The 24,724-nt window shown below is 26.9% G+C and overlaps 1 protein-coding gene and 1 long non-coding RNA gene across 2 annotated transcripts; one reads left to right on the forward strand and one right to left on the reverse strand.

Annotated features, from left to right (window-relative positions):
* Positions 1 to 23,039, forward strand: LOC107436240 (uncharacterized). Its single transcript, XM_087158881.1, has 7 exons — positions 1 to 200; positions 305 to 431; positions 3,867 to 3,937; positions 5,787 to 5,853; positions 14,379 to 14,480; positions 15,003 to 15,062; positions 22,280 to 23,039. Exons 1-7 carry the CDS (start codon positions 97 to 99, stop codon positions 22,334 to 22,336), a joined length of 588 nt encoding a protein of 195 aa, XP_087015007.1. The 5' UTR covers positions 1 to 96; the 3' UTR covers positions 22,337 to 23,039.
* On the reverse strand, positions 8,863 to 13,843 carry LOC147813193 (uncharacterized). The gene is made up of 3 exons (XR_015432432.1): positions 13,605 to 13,843; positions 10,578 to 10,700; positions 8,863 to 9,072 (listed from the first exon to the last, which is right to left on the reverse strand). It is a non-coding gene; the product is annotated as an uncharacterized LOC147813193 (long non-coding RNA).
* Positions 23,040 to 24,724: the final 1,685 nt, after the last annotated feature.

Here is a 24,724-nt window from a genome sequence, read left to right on the forward strand (position 1 = left end):
GGCAGAAATGGAGTTTCTAAACTGTAAATGTACTCGCGGGATGGATGAGAGTTCAAATCGAAACTGAAACTTTTTAATTTTTTAATTATATTCAAAATGTTAGACAAGGAATTACTTAAAGAATGTTTAATTTCGTTAACTGAAACAGAAGATTCCAAGGTTGTTAGGGAGGCAATAGAAAATCTCTTAACAATTCACAGGTTGGAATTGTTTATATTTATGTACTTTACGTTCAGTGATTGTACCTAGCCCTTATCTTAATTTTGATCCTTTTATCATGTTAATTGATGCTATTATTTTGTAGAAATATATTTCACAACGAAGACAATTCAAGGTACAGATTGCTTAAACCTACGAATCCTTCATTTTCAAGAAAGATCTGGAGCCTTTATTCATGCCGTCAATTTATGCTTTTGAGCGGGTGGATTGAAGTAATGAAATTGCTTAATAAGATTTTATAAATTGTCTTAAGACAATTAAAAATGTAAAAATCATATAATTTTATCAGTCGTACGTAGAGCAAAGTGCACCTAAGCTTAAAAATATTCATTATGCTTATAACAGTTGAACATTCATGTTAGTAAGCATAAGTATGAATAACTAATTTAGAAATTATGTTACAAAAGAAAACCTTTTATATGTAACAATAACATGTTGTTGTTTATTCCCCCCTGATGATTCCTCCGAATTTCAAAACTAGCAACTGTTGTAGTATACTTTCTGTTTTTTGAATTAAAAGTTATTGTTCGTGAAGTTTTTGTTTATAAAATTTTTTTTTCTCCATTTTCTTTGTATTTAGCTAGTAGTGATAATACTTTTACTGTATTTTAGTACTTTTAAATCAAAATCTAATTTTAGATCGGCTAACTGAATTATTGATCTAATTTTAGAACGGCTTTGTGACTTGTCTGTAACTTTGTTTATGTAGTACTAACTCAGTGTTTAAAGTTACTAACTGCTATATAAGTTTAAAATGACATAGTTTTTGTTAATTGTTGATTAATCTCATATTGAACCTGAAGGGGAGATTTCCCTATTGTAATCTGTGGCAGAATATTCACAACTTCCCTGCAGCGGCCGCAAGAATCTATAAAAAAAAAAAAAAAAAGCATTGCAGAAAGGGAGCAACGCGAAAGGTAGGGTGACCCGGGGTAATTCAGGATCACTCTGTTTCTGGGGTAAATAATGATCACCTAAGTTTTATTTTAAAAAATAATTTTTTTTTTTTTAAATTTGAGACATGGACAAGAATGCTTGTACAAATTACTAAAGTATAACTGCATTTACTTAATAATAGTTTTTTGTTTAATCTAACAAAATAAGTATCTTTTAAAATGCTTTCTGTATTTTCCATTTCAAAGATCGGTTTCAAAATGTGCACATTTTTGTAAAGGTCCCCCTCCTTCTCTTAATAATAAATATTTTGAGTTACTTTCTTTTTCTTTGATATAAAAATAGTGTAGACTTTTGCTTAATTATTTCACATCTACTGTAAACATTATAATTGATTATAGGAAACTATATCAAATGTTGCCCCCTATAGATGGGGTAATTATTGATCACTGGGGTAATTCCTGATCATTGTTATTTCTTCTTATAAATAGTATAAAAAATAGCTAATAAATAGTTAATTGTCTTTTCTTAAATAACAGTTCATATTTATTAAGTGGAACAACTATAAAATACATTTTAACTATAATCACAAAATTTGTTTTTAACTGTATACAAGAAAAATGTGCTCTGATATGCACCATTTCTAGCTGGTCTTACCTTACTTCTATCTTAATTTTATGTGTGTACATTGTTAGAATAATTTTTAAGTTGATAAACTAACCTAATATAAATATGGTGAGAAATTATAAGCTTAAAAAGGATACTAAGCTTCTAGAAAGCAAAAATAGTAAATTTCTTTCAATGATTGAAAATGAAAATTTCAGTGTGAGAGCTGCTGCCAGAGCTGAAGTGTTAATCTTTATTCCTGATTTTAAATAAAATGTTTTATTAGCTGCTTAAACATATATTTTTGATTTATTTGTTTGATCTTAATGTCTTATTTCTTAATTACCATTGTATAATTATTTTTAAACAGCCCATTTACTTTGAAAACTGGTGATCAGTAATTACCGTAGAAATGATCAGTATTTACCCCAGAATTGATCAAGAGAAGGGGTAATTCCTGATCACTAAAAATTTAAAATATTTTAAATTCTAATTAGATTTTCAAACAAAACAAGGTAGCATAGGACTCATCTCATATAGCCTCAAACTTCCAATAAATATTAAAATTCTATCTTGAATAGTTTTTTCACAAAATAGATGCTATGAAAGAAACCAGCTATGAAAGATAGACCAGCTATTACAAACCAGCTTTGAAAGATAGGATTACCTGAACCAAAAATTAAATAATTCAGTACATGTTGCTGACACCTACAGTTTAGAGCAGTGATTCTCAACCACTGTGCCGCGGCACTTTTGTGTGCCGCCAAATTCTTAAAATGTGCCGCCTAATATTAGAAATGATACAAAAAAAAATTATAATACTTTTTTTTTATTACGAGTAAAGTCTAAATTAAAGAAAAGTATATATATATATATATATACATACTTTTTATAATTTTTTCCAGGCTTTAACCGCATGAACATTTTGTCGGCGATTGTCTTGTCTCTGACAATCTTAAAATAAGTGAAAATAAGAAGGAAACGTTTAAACTGTCTTTGGCAATTAAAAAAAATAATGAAATCAGTAGAAAGTTTAATGACTATTAAAATTATTAATTAACAAAAGAAAGAAAGCTAAATATTAACTTTCATAACGAAATAAAAGCTAATCATTAAAGTAAACTATGCAATTAATAGTTATAAAAGCAAATTAACAAAGGATAACTAACAAAAAATTAAGCTAACAATTTGATAATTAGCAAAAAAAACTAGTTAACAGGAAATCGCAAAAAATAACAGTTAATAACTATAGAAAACAAGTTAACAATTAATGACTAGCAAAAAAAATAAATAACTGTTACTAACTAATAAAAAATTAGTGGAAAGAAATAATTAATCTCTTAATAAATGTGCTTTTGTACTACATATTATTTTATTTCACATTCAAAGTTATTATCACAAACTATTTAACACAGTGTATTATAGGTTAGTAAAGAACTCTTAAACTAATTTTTTTCATTGTGTGCCGTCAAATTTCGAAATCGTTAAAAATGTGCCGCCACAAAAAAAAGGTTGAGAATCACTGGTTTAGAGCAACCATCACATATATGTAACAAATCTTGCCCTTATTTAATATGAAACATTTTTGAACTTCACTATTTCTACAAAAATTGAATGTATGCTTAGTTTTTTTTTTTTTTTTTCTAAATTTTTTATATTATTATAATTTAAAATTTTGCTCACACTCAAGAAATATTTGAAAGTAAGAAATCTATTAGAATTTAAAAACTGTCTGATCAAAATTTCATTTCTTTAAAGCTACGCATTTTAAACTGTGATTGATACTTTGGGATTATCCTGCCTACCTGCCAATGCTTGCCAAATCCTTTGGCGCTACTTTTTAGGTTTGGCGAAAATGGCCGATGGGATAATCCCAAAGTACCCTGTGATTATCTTATTGTTACATAACTGATTCAGTCAGTAGCAGTGGCCCCCATCCCCCCCAAGCTCTTGGGCAAATTCTAAATTCCCTCCAAACTATTCGTTTTATTTAGTGTAAAAATTCCCCCCAAGCTTTAAGTAGACACATTGTGCGCCCACCTTCCCCCTAATGGGGGCCCCTGGTCAGTAGTATTTATAAAACAATGTAATACTATGTGGAAAAATTTGGCTGTATATTTGTATGATTATTATTTTCATTTTATTAGGTTCATGGAAGAATTGTTTTCAATAGTGATGAAAACTTACTAGAAGTGATTGAATTGCTTCTACAATTTCGGTATTTTTTTTTCTTTTCTTTTTGTTCATTTGAATTTATTTATTATTAAAAGTTTTCCATATTAGTTATTTACATAGTATTGCTAATTTTGATAAATATTATTTCCTGCACTTTTTTAATATAGTTTTAAAATTATGTCTTAGATCAGCAATGCTATGATTGAATATATTAATGTTTACTACACAAAGTGCCATATCGAGATTTTAATTTTCTGAACATGGACTATTTTAAGTATACTTTTTAACAAACAAAAGATTTAAAGGCATTTTTTATTTAATTTATATTCCTATTGATATTGTTACAACCACATAATACTTTTTATCATTATTCTGATATCTCAAACTGACTAGTAATAAAAATTTGCACAAAAGGAGAAATATGATCTTTTGTGATCCATTTAAAATTCAATTGAAATGAGGATTTTGTATACATCCCTAAAGCAGAAAGTGTTCACAACTGGGATATATGTAGCAAAGACAATTTTAGTTGCAGCAGAACAATAAATCTTTAGAGCGGAGCTATTTTTATTTTGTTATCTAAGCATTTATTCATAATTTAACATTAATAAGTTATAATCCTTTTTTTTCAAGTTTGCAAAATAAAATAATTTGTTGTTTACGGAAAATAATGTTAAAAATAATACTGTTTATTTGTTTTTGACATGCCTGCACAACTTTTATAAATATCAAAAGTCTAGTTGCTGAACATCTCATCTAATTCTGCTATTTTAGTAAGTACGTAAGTTTTTAGTGTGTCGTTAAAAAAAAGAGTTGAGTAAAAAATTGGTATTAAAATTATTAAACTAAGAGGTCGAAATATAATTATAAATAAACATATTGATTTCATTGTTCTTAAACAAACAAAATTTTTTGTTCATTTATGCTTCCAGTGAAAAAATTTCGTACATTTTATTTATTTTCTTTTTTTAGTCAGTTAAAGTGATTTCCATAAAGCGACACAATCACTACGCAATAACAAACATTTTTTAAGCAGATATTATGAATTTCAACATAAACCAAAATTATTTTGTTGCATTGGAATTTTTTGTTGAAAGAAGCAATGAGTTAATTAATGCTAGCTTATCGGACAAATGCGTAATCAGTAATTTTTTCTGTAAAAATCATTTAGAACTAGTGGAATTACAAATTTCTTCAAATTATGTACACGTAATTATGTAGAACGTGTATGTCAATGCTTCACATGCTTTTAGCATCATTGCCTGCTGTCAGAAAATCATAAAGACTGACTTAGTTTTGCACAGACTTATAAATATTTGAATTCTGAGATCATTCTGTACTCTTAAAGAAAGGTAAAGATGTCTTGATTACAAAAAAAAAGGAGTTGTTGTTTATTTTCGCCTTCGTTAAATTAGATAATCCATTTCCTGATATCGGTATTTTTAATGCATTATTTCTATGGAAATTAATTTGTGGGTTCGGAAAATATGCATTAGTTTATAATTGTTGCTATTTTGAATTTCACTAAAATGGGATTTGACTTTATAGTCCGTAGCATGAGCTATGACACACACATCACCCAACTGTGACCAAACACCTAGCCTCATTTTTACACCTCTATATTTTAATGACCGTGGTAAGAACTACTACCTAATTTTGACCCTGGTCAAATGACATGGCTAGTGACTGAACTGGTAGAATGATAGATGACAAACAATGATGTAATGTCCATTTTTCTGTGTATTTTCTGTGTGCTTGTTTTGTCAACTGTCAGTATTGAACCCAGCTTTCCAGTCAGCAGTTTGGCTGGCGCCTTAACCAACTGCCCGACTGGTGTGGTGCTCATCATGAACTTGCACTATTCCTTTAAAAAACTGCTTTTTCTTTTTCAGTGATGTTGCGCCTTCAGCTTCAGAATGGGATACGACAACAAAGCATGAAGGAAAAAGTGAAGCACAGGTAAAAAAAAAAAAACTATGTATTTAAATTTTATAATGTTATAAATTAAGTATTTTGTTCGTTTTTAGCTTCTATTAAGGGTATTGAGAATCAAATTCTATAAATTGTTTTTTAAAAAAATAACATTGAAATACTTTAGATCAATAGGTAAATAAGTAGGTTTTTAATGTTAATTCTGTTAAGATTCCTTTTTCCAAAGTTTATCATTATGTGAAATAAACTTCTTTGGGGAAAATATATGCTATATTTATGGGTAATGTTGGTTCGTATCAAGCACTCTGACTTTTTTTTTCCATATATAGTCAACATCCTCCATGCTAATAATAAAAATACCATAAAATATCAATATGAAAAAAAGAGATATAGAAAACATTTGTGGTTTAACTTTGCAATATTTGATAGAGTCAGGATTTTATCCAGGAGAAACATATTCCTTCAAGGAAACTGGAGAAAATCGGAAGAAACTGAAAAAGACCAACACACTTGTTAAGCAATAAATAAAGATAATTAAAATGTAAACTAAGTTAATATGACAGTGACTCCACTGGACTTAGGAAATTGTCTGTCAAAAGGAGCTAGTACCAAGGACCCGAATTTCCAGGTCTTATTTTACGAAGAGGGGGTCTCTATTTTAACTAACATAAATCATTTAAAGCATTTTAAATTTTCTAAAATTACAAAATTTTAAGAGAAAGTTTTTAAAAAAATAAAATCTATAATATGTGATAATTGAGCAAATAATAAATTCTCTGCTTCTATATCCATCTAATAATATGTGCAAATTTATGAAGATTTCATCTGTTGAGGGACAAAACTAGGAAAGAGTTACATTTAAAAAACAAGGTTTTTAACACCAACTGATCAAACATTTGCACCAAGGGATAGGGGTAGTGTTATTTAATACTCAGAATTACATTCATTTTGTCCTACTATTATTAATACAAAAAACATGGTGCCTGGCATTTTTAAAAAGTGCTTAAAGTGCTTATTTTTGATTTTCGTTTCTTAAAAGCCATTAAAGGTGCTTTTTTTTTTATTGGGTGTTTTTAAAAAGTGCTTAATTTTCCTTTTTCGAAAATCAGATTTTTTTTCTTCGCCATGTCGATTTTCGCCACATTATTTTTCAGGGCTACGTACCCTGAAAAATAATTTTATTTTCAATTAAAGTTTGTTCCCAGTCATATGTCTGCTGGTCTGAGTACACTATTTTTTTCTTCTTGTGCACATCCAGAAGTGAATGTCCCTTTTTCTGCGTCCCCTCTATAATTTTTGACATATTTGATGAGCATTTGAGTTCATAAATGGAATTGCTGATATGCAGTATCAGAAAATTATGTTTTTTCACGTATGTATATATTTTTTAAAAATTAACTTTTCATATTTATTGGAGTTTTATATAGAATTTTAAAATCTATAGAGCATATTAATTAAGAGTCAGTTTTATTGTTCTTACAAAGCAATATTTGGTTATAAAAATTGTTATCCTATTAGCGATTGTGAGTTCAATATGTGATTTGTAGCATTGCATATATTTCTTGCTTGTTCAATTATATTAGTAAAAATTTTATTAATGACAATATTTTAGCAGTTTTTTATGCATTTATAAAAATAGGTCTTACTATAGTCCTCTATAGTAAGTAAAATATTGAAAGAAACTGAAGTTTTAATTTTTTTAGATATTCATTAACTTCAAACTGCATAAAAGAATGTTTCCATTTTGTTTTAATTAATTAAACTAAAGCATTGAATTAAAGCTAAGCATTGAGATTAAAATTGAATTTACAGACTGTTTTAAGTGTGAGGGAACGCAAAGGTTATAATAATTTATTTAAAGAAAATTAGAAACAAGATCCTGTTTTAGTAAAGTTTCAATAAAAAAATTAATTTCAATTTTGTAATGAGGATTGTAAAGAATGTTTTATGGTGTGAAATTTCAGTAATGGCATTCCCTTAATCTCCTGAAATAATATTTTGTAATTGTAGAAGCAAAATGCATTTTTTTTTTTTTTGCAAATTTCTATTATTACCCAAGTAGCACAATTCACAAAAACGATATCGTAAAAACTTAGCTTTGAACATTGTACAATATCGTAGCGAAATATTGTACTATATAAAAATGGAGCCCTTTTATAACGTATATTCAATATTGCAAAACAATATTGTTCGATATCGTAGGAACGTTGGGTAACGTCGATCGACATCTCTCTGCATTTACAAACGTTGTACTATGTCAACCGACATCGTCAACACGATATTTAAAAAATGAATGCTGTGGAATGCAGACAATTGCCAAAATTACGTTATTTGAGAAAATAAAAATTAGTTTTTGAAAATATTCATGCCTGCTTGTAAGCTGGAAAAACCTAACAAAACCGTTCTAGCTTGTTTAAAATTAAATTATTTGTTATTCCCAAAACTTGTAGAATTTTTTAATTATAAATATTTAATAAGTTTGGGTAGGCAGGTATATTTTACTATTATTCCAGAAAATAAGCTAGAAAGTAAATAGTTTTGTTAAGATATTTCTTCGCTTTTTCAGGGTACAAGCAGCCATTTATACTGTGAAATAATTTTAATATTTTAAGTGATTTGTGCAATAATTTTTACAGCATCTATATTTTACTGTGTAGATTAAAATCACAATATGTTTAATTTAAAACGATAAACTTTTTTGCTGTGACGTTCTAGTGTTATATAATCTGTATTTTATTAAAATAGTATGTATGGGAAAACAAAATTCCTTATCTTCACAGCATCAGGTTCGATTTTAAGAAAACTGATTAAAAAGAAAAAAGAGCAATATTTACACTGATAGTTATAATAAAATAACAGGAGTCACTTCCTCAGATTTCTGACTTAAAAAAGGGTAAGCATGGTACAATAAGCTGCGATCTAATTTACTTATAGCCTTTATCCATTAAAGTGTTGCCAAAATATCTAATAGGGCTTGAACAGTTGTCAAATGTGTAAATGAAATATAATCTTTATTAAATAGTAAAGAATAATATATTAATTTCTATAATTTATTGTATTCTTTAATACAATCAATTGTTTCTAAAACAAAACTGTGTCAGTTGAGGCAAACTTAGTCTTCCTGCCTTTCCGGTCATTGGCGGTGGCAAGAACTTCACCAAATTTTTCAGCTTTTTCTAGTCAGCTAGTTTCTTTAAACAGTCTGAAGGTAGCAGCTAGTTTCTTTGAACAGTTTGAAGGTAGCAGCTGAAAAAAAAAATAAGACATGAACTGTGGTTAATTTTAATACTTTTAAATTAAAAGACAAATAGTTATATTGAAAAATTACATGAACTAAAGTAGACATGAGCACAACGCAGGTACTACTAACAGCCCTAGGTTGACAATTCTTCTGTATAGAATCAGAGCAGTTTTTATGTTTCCAGGAGCACCGTGCCTATTTTTATATGGGGGCCCTTTACGAGTAAGTTAATAACATATGGAAAATATTATGTTTTATAATATAATAGACAGAAAAAAGTTTTTCTTCAAATAATTTTTTTAAAATTATTTGGTCACCTTTCAATGAGGTGATCTGGGTTCCAATCCCAGTATCGGCTGGGATTGGAACCCGGCCAGTCAATACAAATTCCACATCTAACATGAGGTTACCACAGTGCTGATTTAGATATAGTGAAGTATTTTGTAAAGGTACTGCTAAGTGGTAATAAATTTTTAATCTTAAATCAAAATAGATAAGTTAAGCTAAAAAGTTTTTTAAAAAATCTATGTACTCATTGAAATTTTTTTTCACAAAATCTCTTTATAGAAAATCTGATTATGTCAAAGATACTATAAACATATTATGAGAAAAAATTACCAGTTAATAACTCTGCTGCTTCAAATAGACTTTGAAAGGGAAGAATGACACTATATCAGGGAAAAAACATCTGAATTCATCAGCCCCCTTTTCTTTCCTTCTATTTTTGACATATTAGGATAATTTCTTTCTAATATAACCCATCTTTCTACTATAGCTTTAGAAATAAACATTTTCCACTAATAAAATATAATGTAGATTTTAATTCCATGCTTTTTTAATCAAAAGGTAGAACTTAATTAACATTATTTTTTTTGCATTTTTTTTGAAAAAATTCATGTTTATTAATTACTCTCTACAGCTATGCAAGTCTATATTAAGACAGCATTAAATGTGTACTTTAATTTGTACATTTAATGCCATCAATCAATCTCAAGAATCAAAATTTTTTTTAAAAATGCAATTTCAAATGTGTTGGAATTTAACATACACCAAGAAAGAAAGCAATTTCAATAACCAAAATTAATTAATGTAGCAATTTATTTAAAATAAGTTTTAAAACTAGAAAAAAAAATAATAAAAGCATCAATAATTTAAAAACACTGTTTTTTAACTTTCGATTTTTTTTTTTTAAAAAATCATTTGATTTAAATCATGTAATAAATCAAGCTGATTTAAATCAACAAACCCTGATAACTAGAAGAAGATGCCATGGTTGAGAAAAGATGCCATGAAAAACATTACAAAACCTTAAGAGCGGCTAACTTTTGAACTTTGAAACATACAATGCTGTAAAAGTATTAGAGTTCAGAATACAAACTAAGCAAAATAAAACAGGAAGGACCAGGGTAGTTAATTTAAGGAATAACTGATCCATTTTAGTGCAAGATAATGACTCACGAAAAAGTAAAGTCTTATTACAAATTTTAAAATTCTAAGTCTATAAAATTACCTAAGATGGCGTTTGTAACAGCTGAGAGGCTTTCAAAACACTGTTTCCTCATCGCCAATTCCAAGATGGTGTTGAAGTAAAAGAACATAAATAGCCTTTACAGATGGTTTCAAAATAACATATCTGAAAGAAAAAAAAAAGATATATATATATATATATATATAATGTTTTAATAACCATTACAAAATGTACCTCATATTTTATCATCAATTAAGACCACACAAGTAAAACGGGCATAGGATTGCTGAAGAAAGGAATTATCTACATTTTTTATTTTTATAATATATTATTTCTTATTTCAGTCACTTTATTCTCTAAAAGAGTTCTTGCATTAGTTCTTTACTTTGTATGAGAAGCTTCCAAAGCAATGGCCTGTGCATAAATATATTAAACATTGCAATATCAGATTGTATGTTAACGAATCCAATTATCAAGAATTCTATGTATAAATAGTGTGCGGAGAAATACCCATACCATTAAAACACTTACCATGTGATAAGTGTTTTATTGACTGTGCAGTCATATTTGACTTAAGAATCACATAAGTTAAAATATGTTGCAAAGTTGGGACATATTCAGCTATGGATTGCTTTTCATTTTGATATGTACATGGTATCTGCGACATTTCAGATTTTCAAATCCCTGACTTTCCATCAATAATTCCAAGAAGTTGTCATGATTTACCGAAGTTACTATTTTATCCGACAAAAACACTACAATAAATTCAAAAAAGCATTATAATAACATTAATTGAAATGATAGGTATAACCAAAGCTGTTATACTCTGAATCCTTGAAGCAGAATTTTTTCGAGCTATTTGCGACAAAACTCTCTAGCACTAATATCTTTCTGCAAGATACTTTTCACAAAAATAAACAGTTATGTTACTAATTTAAAATAACAAAAGCACTGTGTTTAAAACAAAAAACTATGTATAACTTTTTTTTAAATTGAGCGTATAATTTTTATTATAACATTACATGCAACATTTTCGTATTTTGTTGGGAGGCAGGGGGATATAGAAATTATTTCCTTCGCCTTTTGTCATCACAGTGAAAAAAAATTGCAAATTATTAAATCCGCAGTAGTACTCGGCGAAAAAAAAAAGATTGACAACAAATTCACACGAATTGGTCACCTCAAATGAGTGTTTCGTTTCTTGATTAGGCTGTTGTATAAAAATATCGTATAATAAATATCAGATTTAAAAACTATGGACAAATCAATAGCAATAACTGATAAAATTCGACAGAATTATTGACCTAAAAAGTAAATACCCAAATACAAGATTCGAATTTTTCAGGTTGCTTATCGGAATATTTAAAATCCACTTGAAAATCAACATCAATAACTGACGAAAATACAACAGAAAAAACCCCCATCAATTTACGCTACTATTGGCGTATATTGAACACGCCAAAAAGTTATTATTCAAATGCATGATTCAAATATAGCTGGTAAATTTCTGTCAAAAAATAAAGGTAATTTTTTTTTTTTTTTCAAAAGAAAAATCTTTCTGCAAGAACTTTGTAATGTTCAGCGAAAATGTTGCTGTGTCTCTGCAAATCTGCCACGGGGCTCTAAATCTTCTCATTTATTGATATTAAACTTAAAAATTGAGTAAAGAAAGAGTTGAAGCATTTAAATAGCTGAATAAAAATACAAAAGTAAATAACTTTTATATAGCTTTTTAAGGCTGCTTTTTTTCTTCTTAAAAGTAAGTGTAACATAAAAAGCCTAAACAAGAATTTTAAATTGATTAAAATAAAAAAATAATTAAACAAATAAAATAATTAATGAGATTCTGAAATCACTGAAGTTTAAAAGATTATTCGCTCTAGAAAGGATGTTCTTTCCTTAATAATTTTAAAGAACACAATTGAAACATTTTATATTTTAATAAAATACGATTAAGATTGGATATTTTGTTACAAATTCAGATATTCAGAACGCTATGAAATTAGGTGGATTCCATTTTTAAAGTTAAGATTTTTCAGTAACCTAAATCCGCAATTTTTAAAAAAATAATAGTAAAGATCATGACAAATTTTGTTCAATATAGAAATCCATGACTTTCTAGGTGTGCTGATACCCTATATGTACCCTAATAAATACATATATGTACCCAAAGAATAGTATCAGGAGAGATATCCTATTCTTTGGCACGAGCATATGGGAGGAACGTTGAACAAGTTCGTCATCTTTCAGACATTTTTTTAGTCCGAGAAAAGCAGACAAATTGTTATAGTGCACAGAACTAATAAAAGTAAACATGATCTTTGGGAATATCAGAATTGAATAATGTGATATAATTTAATAGTCAACAAACTTCAGTTTATGTAAGTTAAAACCCCTTCTGAAATTATGAATTACTTGATTAATGAGCTACTCGGCTCGGTAAGTAAGATGTAGACACATAAAATTTTCATGATTCAATTCTTTTTTTTTTGTAATTTAAACATTAGATATTAATTAGATACAGTAAGCATAATATTAAATAATAATTAAACACATAAACACACACACATATATATCTATAAATATATATATATATACTGCAAACTTGTACGGTTAAGAAAAAAACTTCTTACTAGCAGCAACATTAGATATCTTATTAAATCTTCAGTATACATATTAAATCAATCTAGTAGACATACTAAATCTTCAATTTAAAATTTCGAAGAAAAAAAACATTTCAATCTACCATGACAAATTAATAATTAAAAAATATGCAAATATGATCCATTTGTTAGCTCACTTAGCTCTTAAATTTTTAATTAGTTCAAGTATTAAAAAATATTTTTCATCAAACGTACAATTTGGCAGGTGTGAAAAATATAAACATAAGCATGTCAGAAGGCTTAACATCTCCAAACATACTATAAAATTACGCCACTGTTTGTGAATATGAGAATTGAATAACGTGATATAATTAAATAGTTAAGAAGCCTGGACAAGAAAAAGGTGGAAATCAATGTAATTCTTGCAATATATAATTTAATTATATATATTAAAAACAGCACATACCTGCCAAGATCAGAGAATTCGTTCAGTTCAACAAGGTGCATTAATTCCCCTTCATCTTCAGCTGGTTTGAGTTTTCGGGCTCGCTAAATCTAAATAATTTTCATTCCATTTACATTATGAGCGAAGGTATAAATCTTATGAGACGAAATTAGATTTAAATATAAGTAGACAAAAGATAAATAGATCGCAGGTGTAGCGGTAAATGATAAACAGCATTTTAACGGGTTATGGTTACGGTTCCGAGTGGTATGGATCGTAGATTTCAGTATTTAAAGAAAAAATCGATGTCGTGACAAAAACACGATTGCAATATTGATATCAAATATTGTCCGGGGTTGTTCGGATGTCTCTAAATTTATATTTTAAACTTATTTTTTGGAATTATAACAATTTGACGTCATTTTTTGTCTTTTAAATGATTAATTTTGATTTAAGGACGCAATAAAGTTTTAAATGATAAGTTTTACAAACATATTTTTAATGTGAAATCGACGGGAATCGTACAATATCGTACACACAATTTCGATTTTCGCCAATATTGACAATGTCGGTCGATGTAAACTAAAGCTGTTACAATATCCCTGTGCTACTTGGGTATAAAATAAACTTTCTTTTTCTGCTCAAGATGGTCTAAATAACATTATCACCTGAAAAAGATTGTTACATGTTTTATAATGTTCTACTGCTATGTCAACTATCATGTCTCTTTGTTTTTTCGATTTGTATTTAATTTTAAAAGATTAATTACTTTTCTCTCTAAACTTTTTCATTCAGCTGAGAGAAGAAGATCTAAAAAGAAAAGCAGTTCTAGAAAGAGAGAAAGAAATTGCTGAATATGAGAAAGATAAAAAGTACCGTGATGAATTAGCCAAAAATGTAAGAGACTTATATTGTGATGAAAGTTTATGTTTAGTTATTGGCATATTGTTGATCTCACACACATGTTGTATTTTCTCCCTATTTCATGGAATCTCATACAAGTGAGAAGCTAATAAAATATACAAGCTAAATGCAAATGCTTATAAATGTGAGCGAACAATGCAAAATCTTTTGGAATAATATTTTGCAGTTAAATAAAGTATTATTATGCTAAATTTTCCTTCTTTTTTTTGTAATTAGTGATAATTAATTTTTTGAACTGTAACTAATTTTTTTTCCATAGAAATACATTAAGTAAAAGATAACTAGATTTTTCAATTTCAAAAACCCCATGATGACAAATGTAGTTGATTTTTCTAAAATCCTTTGCCTCATAGTGTATAATGTTTTCTTCATTGAATGTATATTTTATTTTAGATAATGACTCGCTAAAATAGCTCTATAGCGTTTAGTTTTGACAAACAATTTGAACATCTTTATTATATTGTATTATGTATTAATAAACTCTTACCTTTTCAGATCAAGGCACAAATTGAATCTGACAGGAGAAAACCAAAACAAGTTTTTACTAAACCAGTGGTAAGTTTTTTGTTATTTAAAATGAGAAAAAAAGCCTTATTATCTTTTTATGTGTTAATCTTAAAAATAATGCTAATCTGTTTTAATGGCATCTTTCATTTCTAAATAGATAAACTTTATTCACTTTTATAGCAAATTGTCTTTTTATAAAACAGTACACCTCATTAATTCAAAAATCTGGATAATTTTAATTGATTTATGATCTTTTATTATATTATGTTATTCATAAATGTTATTTAATTGTGAAATTTATACATTTTATAAACACCAACAAAGGTTAAGAAGAAAAAATCAGATTTTTTCTTACTAATTTATAATTTTTTTTTCATTTATTTCCAAAAATATATTTAAATATTTTTCTTAATTAAGTTTTTGTATGAATATCAATTGTCTGTTTATTTAAGTCATTAAATATTTAAGTAGATTACAGGGATAACTTAAAAGATTCATCCAGTTTCAAAGAACAGTTTATTTATGAGAATATGTTATGCTAAAATGGGCTGTATATGGAAAGATACATACACTCACCAAATTTCTGCTTCTTATTCCAAATGTTCAACCTTAATCATCCTGCACACATTCCAATCGTAAACCAATTCATAAATTCAATAAAGTGCTTTTATCCATGGCCATCACATCAACAGTGATGGGTTCCTGCAGTGAGTGTTTTAGGTTCATAAACTTTGTGCTTTATAAATTTATATAACCTAAATGCCAACTTATTACAAAGTTTATGTACACTCAAAGCTGACTTTCGGGATGTAAAATTTATGTACTTTTTTTGCCAATTTGCAGTGGATTGAATTTATCTGTGTTCACTGCCAACTTGTGAAGGACAGAATTTAAGTATCCCCCATTGCCAATCTGTGAAGGATTAAGTTAAGAGGACGCCTTACCCAGATAAAAAACCAGAATTGGCAAAATCAGAGTTGTAATAGTCACACTTTGGGGGCGTCGCTTTGAGGGAGCAGTGAATTGGTACAGTGACAGTGATATATGATAGAGGGTCAGTTAAACTATCCCATCCTTCCTTAGCAAAACTGAACAATATAAGCATTAGTTTCGAAAAGTGATTCCGGGTACGCGGTCTTTTATTTTTAAACCCATTCTTAGTTTCGTTGTGAAATATCCAGAATAGACATTCGAACGAAGATTTGTATGTAAATAGGTGTTTACAAGATAATGGAGATTACTTATATCTTACAATTAATTCGTTTCAAATTAAAACACCAAGAAGAATATAAATTTTTATTATTGTGTGTGGAATTAATTAAAGTAACTTAGTTTTAATAATCGGAGCTAGAACTGCTAATTATATTGAGCTGTAAATATATGAAGAAATATAATTATAAAAATTCTGAAAAATACATAATTTATTAAAACGTAGGAAATTTATTAAGTCATAATACAGAATTAAAGAAATTATTATAACTTATACTAATGTAATAAAAAGTTTTAAAAATAAAAAAATAAGAATTAATTATAAAATATGATAAAAGAAAAACCAAACGCTTTTTAAGTTGCATCAAAGAAAATTTTTGTTTTGATGTATCTTTTTTAAACTTACATTCACCATCCGGGAAAATTTTATTTTCTGTAAATAAGTATAATAATTTCTCAATAAATTTTATAATTTATTTATATTGCTTTGTAATTTTGCTGAAGTTTATGTTTTGTATTTGTCTGAGAATTTTTCTCCTTTCATTTTTAATAGTTTAAGATACATACGTATATTGGAATATGGGTGTGTGTTTGTGCAAAGGAAGAAAAAAAATTTAAAAAAAAATATTTTTACACAAAAATAATTTTTTATTTTTTTCCGTTTCAATAATTTTATATTCTTTTCTGTTTCATACATTTCAATCTCCATTTGAATTATTAAAATTTCTGTTTGAGTATTATTTATTTTTGTATTCTAGTATTATTTATTTGCTCTCCTTTTTTAAAGTGAATTTTCACCACATGTTCCATATTACTTCAGCCTCAGAAAGATGGAATTCAGATGAAACATCTGTTAGCGTGTAGTTTGATAATCAACGAATTAAAAAAAAATTTCCCCTAGATTTTTTTTTCTGTGATTCTACTTTGTTCTCTACAGTTTTTAAATTTTGTGTTGATCACACCTTGAATTCTTTACTTTCATTTTAATTGTGTATGTATGAGCACACACCTGTTCATACAGATACATATAAAAGCTAAGAGACACTATATTTAAAAAAAAAAATGGTCATTGTGTTATTTTGGGGGTTTAAATTTAGTGAAAAAAATTTTCTCGAACTACTTTTTTGATGTATTTCTTATTTACGTAATGAAATATAAACTTATTTATAACGCAGATAAGTTTGTAGACATATGTCAGAACTTCGCAAACACAAAAATAAATAATAAATCAAAAATAGAGAAAAAGACTGTAATATTACAAAAAATTCCAATTTTGTGGGCAAAGCATGCAATTAAAAAAACTCTCTAATTAAAAGCATAAAAAATCTTTATTTATAACCATCCCGATCTTCTACTTCCGTATAATCAAAATAAAAACATAAAAAGGAAAAAATAAAAAATATAAATTACAAAATAGAGCAAATATAAATAGTTTACATGTGTATGCGCATTACAAACAGTATAACTTGAGTCACAAGAAATGTATAATTGCAATATATTTATTATGTTTACATATGGTGACAAAATGAGGGCTAAAAACAAGAGCACAACTCTTACTTTATCACAGATGGAAAAAAGGAATGTAAAATCAAAAAGTTAATTAAAGGGTAAAATTGGCATAGTAAATAATACAATGCTAATTATGGGCATTTTGTAGTAGTTAAAAGTTGAAGTAAACATTTATTTTCTTAAAGTGAACATTTTCCTGTCAATTTTAAATCATCGAAATATACTAAAAAATAATTAGAATTTGCAAATGTGGAAGTATTACAAGGATCATAAAATTAATTGACACAGTCAAGAAGTATCTTTTCGTATAAACACATAATGCTAAATAGTGGCAGAGATTTGAAAATGGGAAAATAAAACGTGAATAAAACAAATTATACAGGGACAAAAAATTTCCTTTTCAAAAATATACGTGACGCTGCACGGTAATAAAAATTAGATTTGAAAATACTAAAATAAAATATGTTCATTTAACTCTGTTAGCACTGTAAAGAAAATGAAACGTATTTTCAGAAAAACTCATTATTATTGAACAGTTAGGAAAATTTACGAAATGGGAAAATATAATATTCATATTTAAAACTAGCAATCTATATTTACGAACATAAAAACCTAAGTAACATTATATGATGCTTAGAAATAGTTAGCATTTGCTAGTGAAGAAATTGAAATATAAATCACATATCGGTTATTATATCGCATTATTTAAGAAAAAAATAAATAAAACAGAAAAGAGAGAGAGAAGGAAATATGAATTGCCTGTTATGCACATAATTTCAGCCAAGGATTTGCCCGAAATGGATTTGCACACGGTAAAAATTGTATAAATTAACGAAGAAGTTTTTTAGTAAATTTATTCACAATAACATACAATTAACTTAATGTTTTTATATAGAATTTAATTACTTTATTTGGGTAACCATTGTTTGTTTTTTTATCAAATTTTGTCTATTTGTTTTTTGGATAACTAAACATTACTACATAATTTTTTAATTCTACACATTTGATTAAAAATGGTATTAAAATAGATATTTTTAAGAACATTAGAATTCCAAATAATTTATTTGCCTTAAAATAAAAATAATTTCTTTTATAAAATAGACCAACAAAGCAGATATTTTCTTCTTTTATAATACCCAAATCCAAAAAATTTAAGCTATCATTATGATTACGAAGCGAGGTTAATTCCTAGGGGTAAATATTATTAAATAAAAGAGTATATTCATGAAAATTGAAGATAATTAAATCATCAATAAATCTAAAAACAAATTTAATATTAAGAGTACAATTTCTCTTTTTTAGTGCAAAAAAAATTAGCTAAGAGAAATGAAACGTTAGGTCCTTCAGGTATTCCATCAACTAGGAAAAAAAATATCTTTTCCATTTTAAAGATAATTATTGAAAAGACAAAAATTAATTGGAATTTTCCAATAATCAAAATCGCAATTAAAGATTTTTTCAAAACATAGTAATAATTCAAAAGAGCATCTTTTAGTTTAGAAAGGGAAATGCTATTGAAAAGATCTTGGAAATCATAAGTGGCAATAGAATTAATTTTATTATGTTTAATAAATTCTAAAATCGATGGATTATTAGTGATAATCCAAAAAAATCCTCTTTAATAATATTGTTGATAATTTTATTTAAGTAGTTAAAGAAAAAGGTGCCATGTTTAATTAGGAAAGTATTAAACCCACATGAGACTGTTCTGAAATTTATAGTAATTTTATGAAATTGCCAATTGAAGGTGTCAAGTTTAATTAGGAAAGTATTAGACCCACATGTGACTGTTCTGAAATTTATTGTAATTTTATGAAATTTAGGACTGATATTTAAGTAAAGAAATTTCATATTGCTAGTTTCAATTTTTAACCTCTTATATAAAGCTAAAAAAAATTTAATGACAATATTATAATTTAAATTACGAAGTTTAAAATTTTTACTATTTTTTAACTCCGTATTTAAAAGTGCTACAGAAAATTTTTTACATAAGATTGCATAATTATTGTTAGCTTAATTGATATATATAATTAACTAATTAAATATATTTATCCTACAATGTTTTGATAAGTTGTTATTGCCAAAATTAAGAAGAAAAAATAATAATAAAAAACATAAGAAAATTCGAAAGAAAGTCTTCCATCCTAACTCATTTTAAAGAAAGAGAATGAAATAAAAACTGTTTTCAACCACAACAGAAGACCCCAAGGCTATTTAACCCCTCAACTATTCAAAGAAAGTAAAGAGGCTTTTCTCCTAACCCCCCAAAAAATCCCACCCCACTAGAACTTTTACTCGTATTGGTAAATGAAGGGAGGACAGATGGGAGGCGTGGTTTAGGCTCTTTTCCCAATTTTTTTAAGAATTTTTTCATCTTTCTTTCCTAATAACACATTTCATAATTGAAGAAAATAATTACTAGTTATTTCTTCTGGTAGCTTGAAATGTATAGTTCGAGTAAGTGAACTCAAAAATAAGGATTTACTGAATGAATTTTGATAAAAAACGGATTTCTTGAAGATGTCTCTATTACCGATATTTAAACTCCATTAATAATTTAAAATTTATGGTAAAACAAAAAGTGATTTCATAAAACCTTAGAGTAAACTATGAAGTTTCAAATGCTGAAAGAATTTTTCCAAAATATCAAAATGCGAAAAAGTTATTAGCAAATGAAGCTCCCATAGAAAAAGCATTAGCAGCTGGTATTGAGAGGGTAGGTATTGCGTCCTCTTAATGTGCTTCCATTACCAACTTGTGAAGGGCAGAATTTATTTTCTTTCAGTGCCATCTTTTGAAGGAAACTTTATGTATTCCCAGTACCAACTTCTAAAGGACAGCATTGCCAACTTGTAAATTGCTAAGTTTTCATACCTTCAATGTCAACTTGTGTAGGATAAAATTGATGTATTCCCTAATGCCAGCAGTATTTCAGGAAGGTATACTGCTCCTGTAAGGGTCACTAAGAGAAATGTGCTATTGAAAGTATGAACAGAATTGGACGACCATTGGGATATGTTCTAGATCAGTGGGTCAAATGGTACCGGGTTGCCCAAGGAACATTGTTATTTCTATTTTATTTACTGTGGTTTTTCCATCACCTTAGGTAACACCCATATCTTGCATGTAATTGTATTTGTTTTAAAGGCATGTTTAAATACAATTAAAATAAAATTAATGAAACAAAACTATCTAAAATATAAACAATCATCGTCCTTTCATCAGGCCTCAGTAAAATTATCAAACGTTGACCGGTCCCCGGCAATAAAATTGTTGAAAAGTTCAGTTCTAGATGACCAAGACTGCTTCAGATCTTGATCTTAAAAGTGTTCTTTATGTTGACATGTGAGGATAAAATATGTAGGGTTCCCATTTTCTTCCTCCTCAACCATCAAAAGAATGTAAACTGGAGAGTAAGATATAAAATATTATTTAAATGTCTTTCTAAATATTTTCTTTTATAAATATTTCTTAAATGAACTATTGGTTATTTATTCAACTTTACACCAACACTTGAAACGTAAAATACAACATTTTTTCTCTTATTCAAAATCTGCAGAATATTTCTAACAAAATTATACTAAAACGATTCTGCCACCAACATTTTTATAAAAATTAATTTAAAATCGAAATGGTAAATAGCAAATTGTAAAATTTAGGATTTTGAAAAATATCTATTTTAGCATAACTTTTGCGTAATAAAACAAGCAAATGTACTTGTGCAATATTAAATTATCCTTCAAACTAATCATATAACTATTATACTAGTTTACTAATCATATAATTTTATTGTATTAAATGAGTAGATGTCTGTGACAGTGTAAAAATTATTAGATACTCTCTCAATTTTATAAAGTTATGTCTTTCTTTCCTGCCTCCTTCTTAGATCTAAATTACATCTTTCAAAGATATAATGCTGTCAAATTATATTCTATCCTTAAAGGTTTGCTAAAAAAGCATTGGGAAAACAAAAATAAAATTTTTTCCTAAAATCCAGGAAATTAAGGAGAGAAAGCTTTATAGGGGCGACATAAAGGTTTGCATCAGCTCTGAGTAATTAAGTAAAATTTTATTTGTATCGTAAATGATTGTTTATATTTCTTAAGCAACAAATTTTTTAAGGTGAATTTTTTTAATTTAAACAAAATTAATTGAATTTATCCCAAGAGATACAATTTTTTCCTCATGATCATCTAAATTTCATAGCTTAAAAAATTGATATTTTTATAGATCTTTCAAATTAATATTTATTACTATTTTTAAAGTAAATGATAAATATGAAAGCATTGTTTTTAGCATGAAATTATTCTTAAGTAAATTATCATGAGTCACTGCTCAAAATTTTTGTTTTAAAAGTCATATCTTTTATTTTCCGTCACATTGAATGTTGAATATATTTTCACATTTTTCGAAAATTATTTTTAACCTTTCACTAGTTGACAATTTTAAATTAAAATCGAACTTAATTATTAACTCTCAATTAAAGTGTATATTTAGCTAATCTGCTAATTCTGCTCTTAAATTATTTTTATAAAACTCTTTTGTAGGCTGGAAACCAATTGAAGAAAGGTGCCAAAATTAAAACACTTCAAGGTGGACATTAATCATCTTCATCAAGACAGCGATCTTTTACTTTAGCATATTTGAAATAAGTTTTTTTTTTTTTTACTCTTGGTGTGTGTGTTTTATTACTGTCCTTTTGTTTTTTTAATGCATTAAATGAAAATAGAATGCAGTTTAAATATGTTATCAGTATATTTAGTAACTTATCTATCTTTAAATATTCAACTTTATCAGTTTCGTAAAATTTGTAAACCTTTAAACATCATTTGAAAATCATTTATTGTAAAAATTTTATGTCCTCATTTACAATCATTACAAATATTTTGCTTTAACATATTAATGGGACAAAGTGTTGCTTTAATTTAAAGTTGTTAAAATTTTGAGATATTAGAATAGCTATTATGGTTTGTGGGTATGTAAAATAAATTTGTTCAGCTTAGATTTTAAATTAGGCTATTTTCAATGTAATAAGTTGCTTTGCCTGAAGCATCTTTTATTTCTATATATTAAATATTTTTAAAAAAATTCAGTAAAATATCACATAATATGCGCTTTCACTATATTCTTAATTACTCAAGCCACTTATAAATTCTAAAAGTTATTTCAATTTTTTCCACCGTTTCGTTTCAAATACTTGATTGTAACGGTTTTTATATTTTATTTAAAATATTAAATTGGCTAAGTTATACTTTAGACTTTTTAAACAGAATTCTAATGATAATTATTTTTTAAAAAAAAGAAAAAGAATTGTTTATCCAAATATTTTTCTAAAACAGATACATTCAGTTTTAGGAATATTCAAATGTTGACCCTTTTTTATATTAGTTGAGTTATTTCTAACATTGTTAACACATTAAATTAAGCATTGTATCATGATAAAAAAAAAATTAGCATTGTATCTTGATAAAATCCAAGTGACCACTCACTCTGGAAATAGGAAAACCTGGAATTCTCAGGATACCCTCAACCTACCTATTACTCTGGAATACTATCAATGTTGGTCATATTCATTTCAATGAATAACTAATGAAGTTCTAACTAACAATTCTAGTTTTCTTGACATCTTAAAAAATTAGGATAAAAATTATTTTTGAGAACCATTTCTTTTTGGTTTAAGTCTGTAATAAAATATTTTTTTTTTTTAGAAATCATGAATTATTTTGTTTAATATTATGTAAAATTTTGTTTTGAAATAATAAACAATTTTAGTTTAAAAAATTATGATTTTGATTGAAGCATATTTTTGTTGTTGCCATATTTAGATACAAATTCTTAATACTAATATATTTTAGTTCTTTATAATATATTGTCCAATAATAAATCTAATATATTTGTAATTATTTAAATTACTTGAAAAATGTTAATTTTTGGGACAATTTGCATAACTATTAATTGTGTTCTGGAATTCTCAGGAAATTTAGTTTAATAGGGAGAATGGCCACCCTTTAAAAGGTTAAGGTGTTTTCTAAAAACATATGCAATATATAGTGATGATATTTCAAATGTACTACAAGTACAAAAGTATTAGATGAACTAATTTTTATTTTGTAAAACTGTTGAGATTGTATTAGATTAACAATTTTTGATAAGATATTATTTTGCTTCCTTTGATATTTTTGATACTATTGTAAATAACAAATATTTTTGAATGTTTATTCTATGCCATATTGTCTGTTAATAATTTTTAAAATTAATATCATTTTAGCTGTTGAGATTGTTTATGTTATTGATTATTGATAAGTTATCAATATACTTCCTTTGTATTGTATATAACATATATTGTATATAACATAATTTTTGAAATTTTTTTTTATATTTTTGTTCTATACCATTATTGTCTGCTGATAATATTTAAAAAATATGTTTAAAAAGGTTATGTTGTAATTAGGATTCGTTTTTAAAGTTTTAATGAACTTTTTTTCGACATTTAAAATATATTTACCTACTATTCATTATGCAGTTTATGTGGGGTTTTTTAAAACCTGCCATATTAGTTTTTTCAATTGGTATAATTTATAAACCTGAATGTGTTTGACTACCATACTCTTTATTTTGATCTCCTTTTAAAAAAATCCTATTTCTTAACATTTAAAATCTTTTTATGTTATATATAATGTATTTTATTTTTCAGCACCCAATGCTTATATTATTAACAAGATTTAATTTATAAACATAAATGCATTTGAGTATATATATATTAGAATCTTTGCAGCTCTTTGCTTGTTATTATAGTATACTTGTTGTGACGCTTCTAAGCTATGTTGAAGACCAGCAGTTCCCAATTTTTTTATGGCTACAGAACCCTAAATGATCGAGCATCTTTTGGCAAAACCCAAACATATAATTAAAATTTATTGGGCCATGACCATATTGACCAAAGAAAAACTACCAAGCATTTTGTTAATATTCAATGGGAAGAATGATATTTT

Source organism: Parasteatoda tepidariorum, chromosome 3 (genome assembly GCF_982258835.1).
Source record: "Parasteatoda tepidariorum strain Cologne lab strain chromosome 3, Ptep-v5.0, whole genome shotgun sequence".
In the NCBI taxonomy this organism is placed as follows: Eukaryota; Metazoa; Arthropoda; class Arachnida; order Araneae; family Theridiidae; genus Parasteatoda; species Parasteatoda tepidariorum.